General features: G+C 41.6%; 1 protein-coding gene across 6 annotated transcripts in view; it reads left to right on the top strand.

Moving 5' to 3' along the window:
- Positions 1–13,395, top strand: part of NRCAM (neuronal cell adhesion molecule) — an 87,739-nt gene that overhangs the window by 22,424 nt on the left and 51,920 nt on the right. For all 6 annotated transcript variants that reach the window (XM_069587926.1, XM_069587924.1, XM_069587923.1 and 3 more), the window contains 2 exons: positions 2,539–2,723; positions 5,001–5,132. In XM_069587926.1, the coding sequence (XP_069444027.1) occupies positions 2,539–2,723; positions 5,001–5,132 (317 nt within the window). The remainder of the gene's footprint in view (positions 1–2,538; positions 2,724–5,000; positions 5,133–13,395) is intronic.

Here is a 13,395-nt window from a genome sequence, read left to right as displayed (position 1 = left end):
TAGCTGTTTGTCATTAATGATTTGTCTACAAGTATACAGAGCAGTTGTGCTGTGACAGGGCTGGATCTGGCTGATTTCATTTGAGCCTGCTGACGCATCTTCTGAGCAGCTCGGCCTTGGGTTCACAGCTCTGGGTCTCCTGCTGTTAGTAGGGCAGTAGAGCTCTTGGTCATGAATTTTTCACATCCTTCTAGGCAATTGAGCTCTGGCTTATTCTCCTAACAGCGGAAGCTCATTCAGCCTCTTAGTGCCTAGCCTTGACACTGGCATGCTGTCCCATCCTCTACCTCCTAGCGCTCGTCACCAGACCAGCTTCTTTACAGCTGTCTAATCTATGTGTATGCTTAGTTACTCTGTCCTGTCCAACTCTTTGTGACCCCATGGACTGTAGCCAGCCAGGCTCTGTCCATGGGAATTCCGTAGGCAAGAATACTGGAGTGGGTTGCCATGCTCTTCTCTAGGAGATCTTCCTAACCCAGGGCTTGAACCCAGGTCTCCCACATTGTAGGTGGATTCTTTACCATCTGAGCCACCAGGGAAGCCCTGTCTCATCTATGCACACCTCAAACCTGATACCACCCCCAGAACCCATGTGCCCTTGAGAGGAGTCCCAGGGAAGCCTCAGCTCAGCTGCAGGAACAGCTGTTATGTTAGGGAAATGCTGGAGGCAAGCTTCTGAATACTTTCCTCTCATGCCTGGCATAGAGTAAGTACCATTGATAAGGCACATTTGCTGGAACATTGACTGGACTCTCAGAAACGTGTTGCATTGTGTTGTGATCTGTGCTGTCCTTGACCTGGTAACTCAGAGTATCGCATTCCTTCCTAGAAGCCAAATCGGCCTCCAGGAAAAATTTTATTAATACCTCTGGAGACACATGGAGGCCCCTGCTGGCCATGTCAAAAAATAACACTACTCATGACCCAGTTCATCAAGTATATCTGTTCAGTTATTTTTATTCAAGTAAACAAACAAAAACAATTCTACAACCCATTAACCCCACTAGTATTTCTAATGATAAATATTGTGTTCTTCCTGAGGGGCCTGGACCATTCTTTTTTTTTTTTTTTAATCTTCCCAACACACAACTTAATGCTTGACCTATAGTCTGTGTTTGTGTGTGCATGCGCAGTTGCATCCAACTCTGTGACCCCACGAACTGCAGCCCACCAGGCTCCTCTGTCCATGGGATATTCTAGGCAACAATACTGGAGTGAGTTGCCATTTCCTTCTCCAGGGGATCTTCCCAACCCAGAGACTGAACCCCTGTCTCTTGGGTTTCCTGCTTTGGCAGGCAGATTCTTTACTGGAGCGCCACCTGGAGATCCCTGGTCTATATAGTTTGTGCCGAGCTATGCTTAGTCACTCAGTCATGTCTGACTCTGGGAACTCATGGACTGTGGCCCACCAGGCTCCTCTATCCATGGTGCTTCTCCAGGCGGGTTGCCATGCCCGCCTCCAGGGGATCTATAGTTTAGTGCTTAGTAAATATACTGAATGGATTTTTATTTTACCCTCATGGAAGCCTTCTCAGGTCACCAGATCAAAACAAGCATTATTGTCTCCATTAAGGCAATGGAGGAAACTGAGGCCCCAAAAGGCCAGAGATCCAAAATCAAAGAGCACTTTAGAGTAGGGCTGGGATTTTGAAGCAGATCTTTTTAACTCTAAGCCTAAGTCTGGCTTTCCATCTGTCTCTGTAGTTCATGATTTAATAAGAAACACAGGTGAGAAATGGTATAAGTAACATGTGAGTTGGGCCTACCTCTATCAATGGATATAATGTTTTAAAATATCACTAATAATGAAATTAAAATAACAGCACAATTCCTCTAATCACCTCATTCACACCATCAGATAGCCTGTTATAAGATAGGGAGATTCTTCCATTTGGTATGGAAATATGTATGGAAGGTTATGGGCACAAAAACTAACCTTAGGTTAGTTTTTCTCTAACCTTTCTTTCTGTAACCTTTTTAAGTCTGGCTGATTGAAAAATTGTAACTTGAAGGACTTCCCTGGAAGTCTAGTGGCTAAGAGTGTAGGGGGTATGGGTTCAGTCCCTGGTCAGGGAGCTAAGATCCCATGTGGCTCATGGCCAAAAGACCAAAACATAAAAAGAGAAGAAATATTAGAACACAAATTCAGTGAAGACTTTTCAAATGGCCCACATTAGAAAAAAAAAGTTTTTTAAAAAATTGTAACTCTGTATTGTTAATTTCATGGTCATTCTTTTGATTGATATAGTCCAGTCACGCAAAATTTTCCAAGAGTGTCTCTTTCATCAGAACTTTGAATATAATAATTAGGTCCCTTCAGTCAAGTAAGTCTCGCTGCCATTCTCAACAGATCCCTGAAGTCAGAGTTCATGGTGTGCCATCAGTTAGCTTGTGTGAAAATGGTAACTTGCAGACTGAAATATAAGGTTTTGAGCATTACTTAATAAAAGTGTATGGTTACTTAAAATATTTATCTGTTTCTCATGATCTTTATCACGAGTATTTTTTCGTGATATTATTTTCTGTTTACCTTATCAGGCCTACCCCAATTATTTACTGGATAAAAGAAGATGGAACACTCCCCATCAATCGGACATTTTATAGGAACTTTAAGAAAACTCTGCAAATCGTTCAGGTTACAGAAGCAGACTCTGGAAATTACCAGTGTATAGCCAAAAATTCATTAGGAGCCATCCATCATACCATTTCCGTCACAGTTAAAGGTATATCATTGTCTAAAATACATGGTTCTTGCCTCCATGAGAATCTTTCATTAAATGCCTTTAATTCTATTCTTCAGTAATAATAATGTAAATTTATATCAGTACTCATGGTACCTTGAATCTCTTCTCATTGCCATTTATAGAGCTTTTAAATCAGGTTAAAAGTTTGCTCCCTCAGATCTTCCTTGCAGAGGATTCCAATTAGTAAGTGTTGAAAGAATGAAGGAAATCGAAAATCAGCATTAGAATTCCACAGTTGTAACTGCTGTAGGCAAGAGCCAAGGATGAGTGCTAAAATTACTGGATGCCCCCTTGCCTCTTCAGAGCAGTCCCTCAAAGTGATCTGAGAGTCCTGTCTCCTGGGCTTACATTGTAATAAAATATAACTCTCAAAAATAAATAAATAAAATGATGAAATTACTTGGTCAAACTTTCAAGCGAAACAGGTTGTTTGCATAGCCTCAGTGTTTTTTCTCCCCTTACCCACCCACATCCAGATTAATTACTGAGGTAGGTTTAATATATGTCCACAGATTCTTCACTCCTCATCCTTAAAGGAAATAGAGCTTAATCACCCTCCCCTTGAGTAAGGGCTGAAGTTGCCTGCTTCTAATGAATAGAATGTGGAAAGCAGGAAAATAGTAACTGTACAGTGGAGAGAGCTGGCAGGCATCACTCCAACCAGGTGATCGAGGTTCATAAACCAGTAATAAGCCATGTCAATATCATGTGCTCCCAGATGTAATGCAGTTAGAAGATTCAATCAGTTGAATCGTGAAAAATCATCAGGAAAAACTCTAGTAAAAACAGATGTACCATAGTGGTTACCAGTGGGGAGAGGGAAGGAGGGAGGGGCAATAAAGTAGGAGGTTAAGAGGTACAAACTATGATTTTTTAAATAAGCTACAAGGATCTATTGTACAACACAGGCAATGTAACCAGTATTTGATAATAACTAGATGGAATATAATCTTTTTTAAAAAAGTAATGATGATGATACTAATGATGGTGGTTGGATGGTGATTATAATCTAGCAATTCAGGGATTCTTCACTCAGAAATCACTAAATTTGACCTTAGGTGGAAAAGCTTTTGTTTCACTTAAAACCTTCCTGTTGATCTGTATCAGAATTCAATTGTCGCTGGTATAAACATTCTCTAGGAGTGAGGGCGTGTTGGAACGTTTCACAAAATATTTTGGTTACAGATAAGAAATGGAGAACATGCCTTAGAAAAAATATGAAGATTAATCAATTTAGTAAGTTTGATTTATCCCTGAAAGAATTCAATTGACTAGTTCTCCTTTCTAAGTCTGGGAAGAAGTTCAAAGAAAAAATGCTTTATGAAAAAAAAAGAGATGATAGAGAACTTATTTATAGAGTTGGGGAAGTAATTAACATTGATATATGTTCACACAGCTAACACACATATAATTACTTTTCTCCATTTCTGTCCTGATAATGATAAAATGAGGATATTGTTCCTTGTTATAAAAAATGAAAAGCTCTTGATTAAAAAAAAAAGATGTTCTACAAAATAACTTACTAGTAGTCTTTAAAAGTCTCAGGTTCATGAAAAACAAAGAAAGACCAAGAAACTTTCAGATTAGAGGAAACTAAGTAAGAAGATGTGACGATTAAATGCAATGTGATATCCAGGAGAGGGTGCTGGAACAGAAATAAGACAGTGGAAGAACTGGGGAAAGCCTAGTACAGTGTGTAGTTGAGTTGATGGTATTGTAGCAATGTTAATTTCCTGTTCTGGTATCTGTACCATGGTTTTGTAAGATGTTAACATTAGAGAAAGCTGGTGAGGGACTTACAGGAACACTCTATACTCACTTGGCAGCGCTTCAAAAACTGCAAAGCTTTAAAAATTGCTTACTAATTTTATAACTGTATGTATTCTACAGGGCTTAGAATTTAAATTCCTCTTTCGTATCCCTATCTGTACCTCTAAATTGCTGTACAACTTTAGAGAAATCTGTTACCTCTTTGATATCTGATCCATACAGTGTAGAACAAGATGATGATATTTGAATCAAAGGCTCTTGAAATGATACATAGATGTCAGTGAGTCTCTTTAAACATTCTTTTGAAAATCTGAAGTGTTCTTTGAAGTATCACTTAGAAGTCTGTTCATTCTAAAAAGAAAAATGAAATTAACAAACAATTTGCAACATACTTATTTTTATCATTAAGATGGTTCAGTGTACTAAATTTCCCAAAATAATTGACTTGATTAAATTTTGTGGTGTTTTTCTCCTTTCCTCATAAAGCGGCTCCATACTGGATCATAGCACCTCAAAATCTTGTGCTGTCCCCTGAAGAGGATGGAACCCTCATCTGCAGAGCGAATGGCAACCCAAAACCCAGAATTAGCTGGTTATCAAATGGAGTCCCGATAGAAAGTAAGTTTCCTTGATTGGCTCCAGTCGCAGTGTGTTTTTGGAGCATAGTGATTTCTCCACAGGAGACAAATGATGATAAAATAGCTTGACTTTAGGAAGGAAGTCATATATAAGTTACACAGAAGCACCAGGTCACCTGTAGACTTTAATTTTGTTATCTTTGGGTATAATTTATTATGACCGAATTGTTTATGCTATTAACAGAACAGTATGCACTGACTGGAACTTTGCAGTTGTTCTTGTTTTTTGTGTGAGTCATAGGAACAGTGACAGGGTGAGAAATAAACACCCACTGGAAAGTTCACATTATCTTCTTTGTTCAAAATGTCAAGTGATGTGTGGAAACATCACAGGAGTTGGAGGAGGTGTTAGGGAGGCTAGGAATAGAGACAGTGGATATGGCAATAAGAAATACGGCTGTCTTAATTTAAAGAGGTTTTAAATTACTAGGCCCATTCCTAATAGAGTTCAGATATTCCCAAGTTCTCCAGTCTTGAGAGGTCACTGTTCCATTTAATGCCCAAAGAAGAACATATCTTCTGACCTCAGTCGTATGCTGGATGTTCTGTCTTTGACCCGTCTTCCCTCCCCAAGCATTACTGAGATCATTCTTGACCAATGTTTACATGATCTTAACTGCCAAGTATCACCTCTTCTGCCACCTTCCCTGGACCACTCCAGCTCTCAGCCAGCTTCTCCAGGCTGCCTAGAACAGTCCCCCAGAGTGTGGCCACAAGCTGTCCCTCAATCTTCTAAATCATAGCAAAGACCAGTTTTACAAAACTTGATTAGACGTCTTGAGTCTCTTAGAAGGGCATTATAGCAAAGGAAAGAAAAAAGTAAAATAGATATTGCATCCCCCTCCTCTTGGTTTCCTAAGCATGGCCATCCCCAGAGAGCCCACTGCCTCTCCATTTTCTTGATTCCACCTTCCACCAGCCGCTATTGACAGGAGAATCTTTGGACATTTTCCCCTTCTTAGAGAGAGAGAGAGAGAAATTGGTTTCTGTTTAAAACCCCACATTGTGTTCACCCTCCCCATCAGTAGCATTATAATCTATAAAGACATTCAGTAAAGACAACCTTCAGAATTAAGATACAGTATAGAACAACTTGACTCATTCCTTCCAAAGTGAAAATCGCTCAGTCGTGTCCAGCTCTTTGTCACCCCATGGACTATACAGTCCACACATACATTATGCAGTCCATGGAATTCTCTAGGCCAGAATACTGGAGTGGGTAGCCTTTCCCTTCTCCAGGGGATCTTCCCAACCCAGGAATCAAACCCAGGTCTCCCACTTTGCAGGTGAATTTTTTACCAGCTGAGCCACAAGGGAAGCCCAAGAATACTGGAGTGGGTAGCCTATCCCTTCTCCAGCAGATCTTCCTGGGTCCAACTAGGGTCTCATGCATTGCAGGCAGATTCTTTACCAACTAAGCTATCGGGAAAGCCCTTCATTGCCTCCAAGCCAGAATCAAAAATTGGTTCTACTCTCCCATACCCAAAAGATCCATTAAACTGACTTTCATTAAATAGTCTTCACCCTAAGATGAATCTGAAAAATACTGGCAGATTTTAAACAGCCCAAGTTCCTGATAATTCTCACCATCAAGGTCTTGCTGCTCCAGGTCTAGGTAGAGTGAGAGACCCGCTTCTGTGAGTGTTTATTAGTAGTTTGTCACACAACACAATCTTTATCAGATGCTCAGAATCAGACAGCCTGTGTTTATTGTAAAAGGAAATATGTTCCTGGGAGAGCACAGATACTAAAGAGTCCAGCAAAATGGGTTTGGATATTTCTACTCCGAATTTTCACTAGGATCAGAATCAGGAAAAACTGCAGAATATTTTGTGGTTGTGCATTGGGAAGCTGTTGCCACTCTCAGGGACATATGAGTGAGAACTGAGGAGTGGAAGGAAGCCCTGCACTAAAAAGTAAGTTTTCTGGTAGGAATGTATTCAGAATGGCAATGAGGAATAGAGCATGCTCAGCACTTTCGGTACCAAGTTTCTAGCTCAGAGATTCTGTGCCGATTTATGGAAGGTTAAACGTACCCCTGAGATCTGGCCTCAGTGAAACCGACAAGTGGGAGGGGGACATCCATCATTTCTCAGTGGGGAAACTGGGGAGCCAGGGAATGTTGAAAAGATAAAGCCTCAAGCTCAGCAGTCAGAATGCAGTCTGAAGCAGGGGGAAATTGAGATGTAGGTGGGTCAGTGACACAGGGATGAGGGGAGATAAAATAAGGAAGCTGATCTTTCCTTCTGGTTCTCTCAGCTTGTGATCCTTCCAAACAAGGCACAGGTGGTGCCTCTCAGGGAACCTGTAACTCCAGCTGTATTGAGAGTTTTACACTATTTGGGTATAACATAAGTAAGACTGAAGGGTGTAATGTCCAGCACAGGGAATAAAGCCAGTATTTTGTAACTTTATTTGGAGTATAATCTATTATAAAATATTGAATCACTGTGTTGTGCACCTGAAATTAATATCATACTGTAAGTCAACTAGACTTCAATTTTTTAAATGAGTTTTGAAGTTGCGCTCATAGACATTCCCCTTTAAATGAAATATTTGGGGGAAGGATCAACTATGAAAGGCTGGCATTTGGGGGATGGAGTGTAGGTCCCTGGAGACAAGTGGAACCTGTCTTCTGATTGGGTCCAGAGCAGAAAGAGTTAGAACAAAACCTCTCAAATCAGGTTCAAAACCAGTTGATTTCTTCCATCCCCGAAGTATGTCTTAAGAGACTTAGCAGAGCTGGGATCAGAGTTGATGATGCCTGCAGATCAAGGGCCCCTCTGCCTCTGGTGTGCCTCAGAGTGGGCACTCTGGTAGACAAGTAGGAAGAGAAAATGCCATGCAGCCTGGCAGCAAAGCCCAGGACCCAGTGCCGGGAGCAGATGCCGCCTGTTTATATTGAGGTGATGAGAAGTGTATAAAGAAAGCTGAGCACCAAAGAATTGATACTCTTGAACTGTGGTTTTGGAGAAGACTCTTGAGGGTCCCTTGGACTGCAAGGAGATCCAACCAGTCCATCCCAAAGGAAATCAGTCCTGAATATTCATTGGAAGAACTGATGCTGAAGCTGAAACTCCAATACTTTGGTCACCTGAAGCGAAGAGCTGACTCATTGGAAAAGACCCTGATGCTGGGAAAGATTGAGGGTAGGAGGAGAAGGGGATGACAGAGGATGAGATGGTTGGATGGCATCACTGACTTGATGGACATGAGTTTGAGTAAGTTCCAGGAGTTGGTGATGGGCAGGGAGGTCTGGCATGCTGCAGTCCATGGGGCTGCAAAGAGTCGAACATGACTAAGTGACTGAATTGAACTGAACTGATGAGAAGTGTCCCTGGGAGGTGTCTTCCTTCACATCTGGAGGCTAAGCTAAAAATGCATGGATTACTGTTTGTAATCTCAGAATTGAAAGCTGATGGGTTCAAGGCACCTGGTGGGGACTCAGCTCTCTGCAGGAGGGCAAGGCAGGGTCAGTATAGTTCCCCACCCCCACTCTCAGCCACTGGTCCATCTACAGCTTCTGGTGAATGACTTCTTGGCTAGACCCTAAGTCTGTTTTTTTAATTTTTAAATAATTTTTTAAATTTTTCAATGTTCAATTTTTAAAAAAATTTTAACTGTATTCATGTATAGTTTATTTGTAATGTGTGAATTTCTGCTGTACAACAGAGTGATTCAATTATACAGGTATATACATTCTTTTTCATTTTCTTTTCTGTTAACGATTTATCCCAGAATATTGAATATAGTTTCCTGTGCTCAACAGTTGGACCTTATTGTTTATCTAATCTAAATGTAATAGTTTACATCTGCTAATCCCAAATTCCCAATCCATTCCCCCAGTGCTCCCCACCTATAAGTCTGTTCCCTATGTCTATGAGTCTTTCTGTAAATAAGTTCATTTGAGACACTGAGTCTTAAACAGCTAGTTAAAGTGAACTCTATATGCCCACTCCTTGCACTGACCTCCCTGATCCAAGATAGGGAGTAAATGAAGAAGAAAACTGTCCAAAAATCTGTAGAAGTTTGAGGAGCCTCCTGCCTCTCCCCTGTCCGCCCTGCTTGATAGTTTAGCTGTTAATTCAGAGGCCTCTAAATAGAACTGAGGTTTGGGGACCATTCTGGAAACAAGAGACTGCGGCTTGTCATCTGTAGTTTGCTGAGTTTGCAACCCACGGATACATTCAGCAGTGATAGGGCAAGAAGGCAGGATGGCAGAGAGACAGGAAGGCAGGAGAGAGCAAGATCTGCTACAATATACAACACAGAATCGGCATGGTAAGGGTTAACGGGGGAGCCAGAGTAGACCTCAAAGGTTAGCTGGGAGCACAGGCTGGCTTGCTGACACCTTCTCCCTAGGAGGTTGCAGAAACCTTGGCTGGACCAGTTGCTGAACAACAGGGGCAGGAACAACTGTGCTTCTGCAGCATCACAGAGCAGCATCCCGCCAGGTGCCTGACCTCCCCACCAGGCGCCATGCAACAGAACATTATCAGAGGACACAATACCAGATACCTCCCCACTCCTGATGTGTAGACAGTCACCTAAGGACATTGTCACTCTCTCCCAGCCCCCGCCCCGCCCCCACCTCTGTAGGTTCTGGCTGCCAGTAAAAGGAGAAGGTGGGTCAGAACAGGAAAGGGTCAGACTTGGGATTTGTTAGCAAAATATAGTGTTGCTGGTTTGTGACTGTGCATTGAAGACCTGGCACCTACTGTTTTACAAAACTGGAAGAATTCATTCAGAAAGAGTCAGGGCCCTAATCTCAATGTCTTTCAAAGCTCTATCCCCCTAGGACTGGCCAAGTTACTTTAAACTTTCCTTGAAGCAAAAAAAAAAAAAAAGTATTAAATGTGGAATTTGCATAAAATATGTTTGAAACCACCTGCAGAAGTCAAGAACACAGCTGCAGAGGTGCTGATGCCAAAAAAGAACTAATTTTTTATTGTGTGACCCACAGTGTCTGGGAAAGTGTGAAAATAGAACCCAGGACCAGAAAGAAAATGTCCAAGGTCAAGGCTGTGGACACCAAGATTCCTGACCTTGTCCTGGGAGACAGTGGGAGAGCCTAGCCCTTATAGATCTTTAATCATCCCCCTTGTGAACTGAGGTAGATCTCTCGGATTCTTCCAAGTGGAGCATCTGTAAGATCATACTATTATTATGTTAAAAGTCCCCTTTTCTCTAAAAGATGAGAAGGGGATGGAATGAAGAGAATAAGAGTAGACAGAAGGCCTCCTCCTGCCACAGTTACATATTTTGCTGATATGGAGGGAGGGATTGAAAGACAGTGATACGTAATAAGCAGGTAGAGGAAAGGAGATGTGGTCTAGGACTCCCCAAGATTCCACCAAGTCATCTTTTTTCAAAAGAACTCAGTGGCCATCCCTTCACAGGGGATATAATACCTAGATGAAGAAGAAAATTCACCTCTTCATTCAGAGATTTGCTCTACATTATGCACAGATGTTCAGGTTTCAGGAGATGTTTATAGAGGAGACTAATTCAGGAAACCTGAGCAGTAATTGTACATTAAACAAACCACTAAATCTCTAGTTTCTCACCTTCGAGATACATATACTTCTTTCTCCTTAGTCTGTTTCATGAAGCTCTTTTTAAAATAAAACTATGCATTAGATACAAAAATATTTTAAAATTTGATAATAGTTTTTACTTGTATACTGGCACTTATTGTTTTTCTTATTTTCTAAATGTTGGAAACATTCATGGTTTTGGCCAGCCATGTCAGAAAGAGTAGAATAAAAGAATTATTGGAAGACTGTCACCCCAGTTCTGAACCTCACCTCTGGGGCTTTGTACGGTGGGGATGTCTGTGCTCTTAAGTTTCCTTACCCAGTGTGCATTTATAGCAATCAAAGTTGGTATTCCTGGAATTAATTATTATTTGTTTGGGCAATTTGGGTTTAGATACCAGAGAGTTACTCCCACTCAGTAGCCAGGACACAGAATTCAAAGGCTTCAAATCGCTCTGCACCAGTGGTTTTGTTCTTCGTCCAGTACCTGCTGAGCTCCCATATGTCACTGTGACTGTCCCGGGTTTGTTGGTGTTTCTTTAGTTAAGTACTCAAGGAAAACCAAACCAGCGTTTGGCTGGCAGACCAAACCCCCATGGAGAAATATGTGCTTATTTACTCTTATTACTCTTACCTAGAGGGCTTATTTGATTCCTAAATACATCTCCAAAAATAGATATTTGGAGGCTGCTCCATTTAGCAGAAATAAGGCAGATACACTCAGAGGCCTCTCAGGTTAAAGGGAAAAAAAAAAACAAATTGGAAAGGGTTGATAGCAGGAAAAAAAAAAACAAGCTGTGGGCTACATAAAAGCTGTTCTAAATGGTGTGTGTTGTGCCTGATGAACCCCCACTAGGGGAAGATGGTCCTAGTGGCTTTGTGAGTTGAGCTGTCTTCCATGTTCATGGTGAGGTAACTTTTTACTGTGGTTGAAAAAACACATAACAGGTCCTACTGTCTAACACAGGGAGCTCTATCCAATTTCCTGGGATAAAGCAGTATAGAAAAAATTATTTTAAAAAGAATGTATATATGTGTAAAACTGAGTCACTTGCTGTATATCAAGATTGGCGCAACATTGTAAATCAACTATACTTCAGTTAAAACACACACACACATAACAGAAAATTTACCGTCTTAATCATTTTTAAGAGTACAGTTCAGTAGTGTTACAGTACTTTCACACTATTGTGAAGTAGATCTCCAGAACTTTCTCACCATGAAAAACTGGAACTCTGTCCCCATTAAACACACAGTGGTGTAGCTTTTAAGAGCTCGGTATATTCAAGGAGCTGGGAGGGACTCCCAGCCCTCCACTGCCTGGCGGGTCCACAGAAGTGCAATCAGAATGCACACGGAAAAACACTGAGAAGAATTGACAGAGGAGACTCCAGAGATGCTGCTCTGTCCCAACACGCTGTGCCGAGGCAGCGGAAGGACATTGCTGAGAATGTGTGAGTCGGCAAGGCCGAGATGATCCTCGACTTGGGATGCAGGGCAGGGAACACAGGCGGCCCTGAGGGATGCCGCATTCTCAGGGTGCCTGACAGCCTGCCACAGGCCTCATCCTCTTCCTAGGCCATGTCATTCCTCTGCCGAGGAAATCTATACTCTGTCCAAGGAATTGAAACTCGTATTTTTCTTCTGGCTGGAAGAACATGCTCCTTAAGGCCATTTTGAAATCATTAGAATCATAAACAGCGGATGTGAGCTAAGGTGCCAACTCAAATTGTTTCTTTTTTTTTTTTTTTTCCGGCCACAACACAGCATTCAGAAGCTTAGTTCCCCAACCAGGGATCGAACCCATGCCCCAGGCAATGGAAGCAGGGAGTCTTAACCACTGGACCCAGGGAAGTCCGCCAACTCAAAGTACCGTGGCTCACTCCATCACTAGATGAAGTAACTGGACTGTCCAAGAGAGTAGTCTTTGCTCCTTTTTGTTTGTTTGTTTTTCTTTTGCTTTTATTTTTTTTTAATTTTTATTTTGTATTGGGGTATAGGGCTTCCCTTGTAGCTCAGTCAATAAAGAATCTGCCTGCAGTGCAGGAGACCCGAGTCCAATCCCTGGGTTGGGAAGATCCCCTGGAGAAGGAAATGGCAACCCACTCCAGTATCCTTGCCTGGAGAATCTCATGGGCAGAGGAGCCTGGTGGGCTGCCGTCCATGGGGTCACAAAGAGTCGGGCACGACTGAGCGACTAACACTTACTTACTTTATTGGGGTATAGCCAGTTAGCAAACGATGTTGTGACAGTTTCAGGTGAACTGCAGAGGGAACCAGTCATACATACACATGTATTCATTCTCCCTCAAACACCCCTTGCATCCAGGCTGCCGTATAACGTCGAGCAGTGTTCCATGTGCTATGCTCAGATGATTTTCTAAGTTAGCTATCAATTGAGATTAGAATGTCAGACATGCAACTACATACAGAATGATGTGATAGTAAATGTGTGTAGTTTTAAGCCACTAAGTTTAAAGTAACTTGCTCAGCCTCAGTAGAAACTAATGCAGAATGAGAATGAATGGGCATGATACTTTGAATATGTGTGGTTAAACAAGGATGAATAACACTAGTGTGATGTCTTTTGTTATCTATTTTCATTAATAACCCACAGATGAAACTTTTTAAAGTGATAAAGGAGTCTAAAGGCAGTAATAAATATGTCTTAGGTGCCCATCCTTTTCCTGTCATCAAAGAGGAGAA

Source organism: Ovis canadensis, chromosome 4 (assembly GCF_042477335.2).
Source record: "Ovis canadensis isolate MfBH-ARS-UI-01 breed Bighorn chromosome 4, ARS-UI_OviCan_v2, whole genome shotgun sequence".
NCBI classification, from domain to species: Eukaryota; Metazoa; Chordata; class Mammalia; order Artiodactyla; family Bovidae; genus Ovis; species Ovis canadensis.
This window is presented reverse-complemented; position numbering and strand designations above follow the sequence as displayed.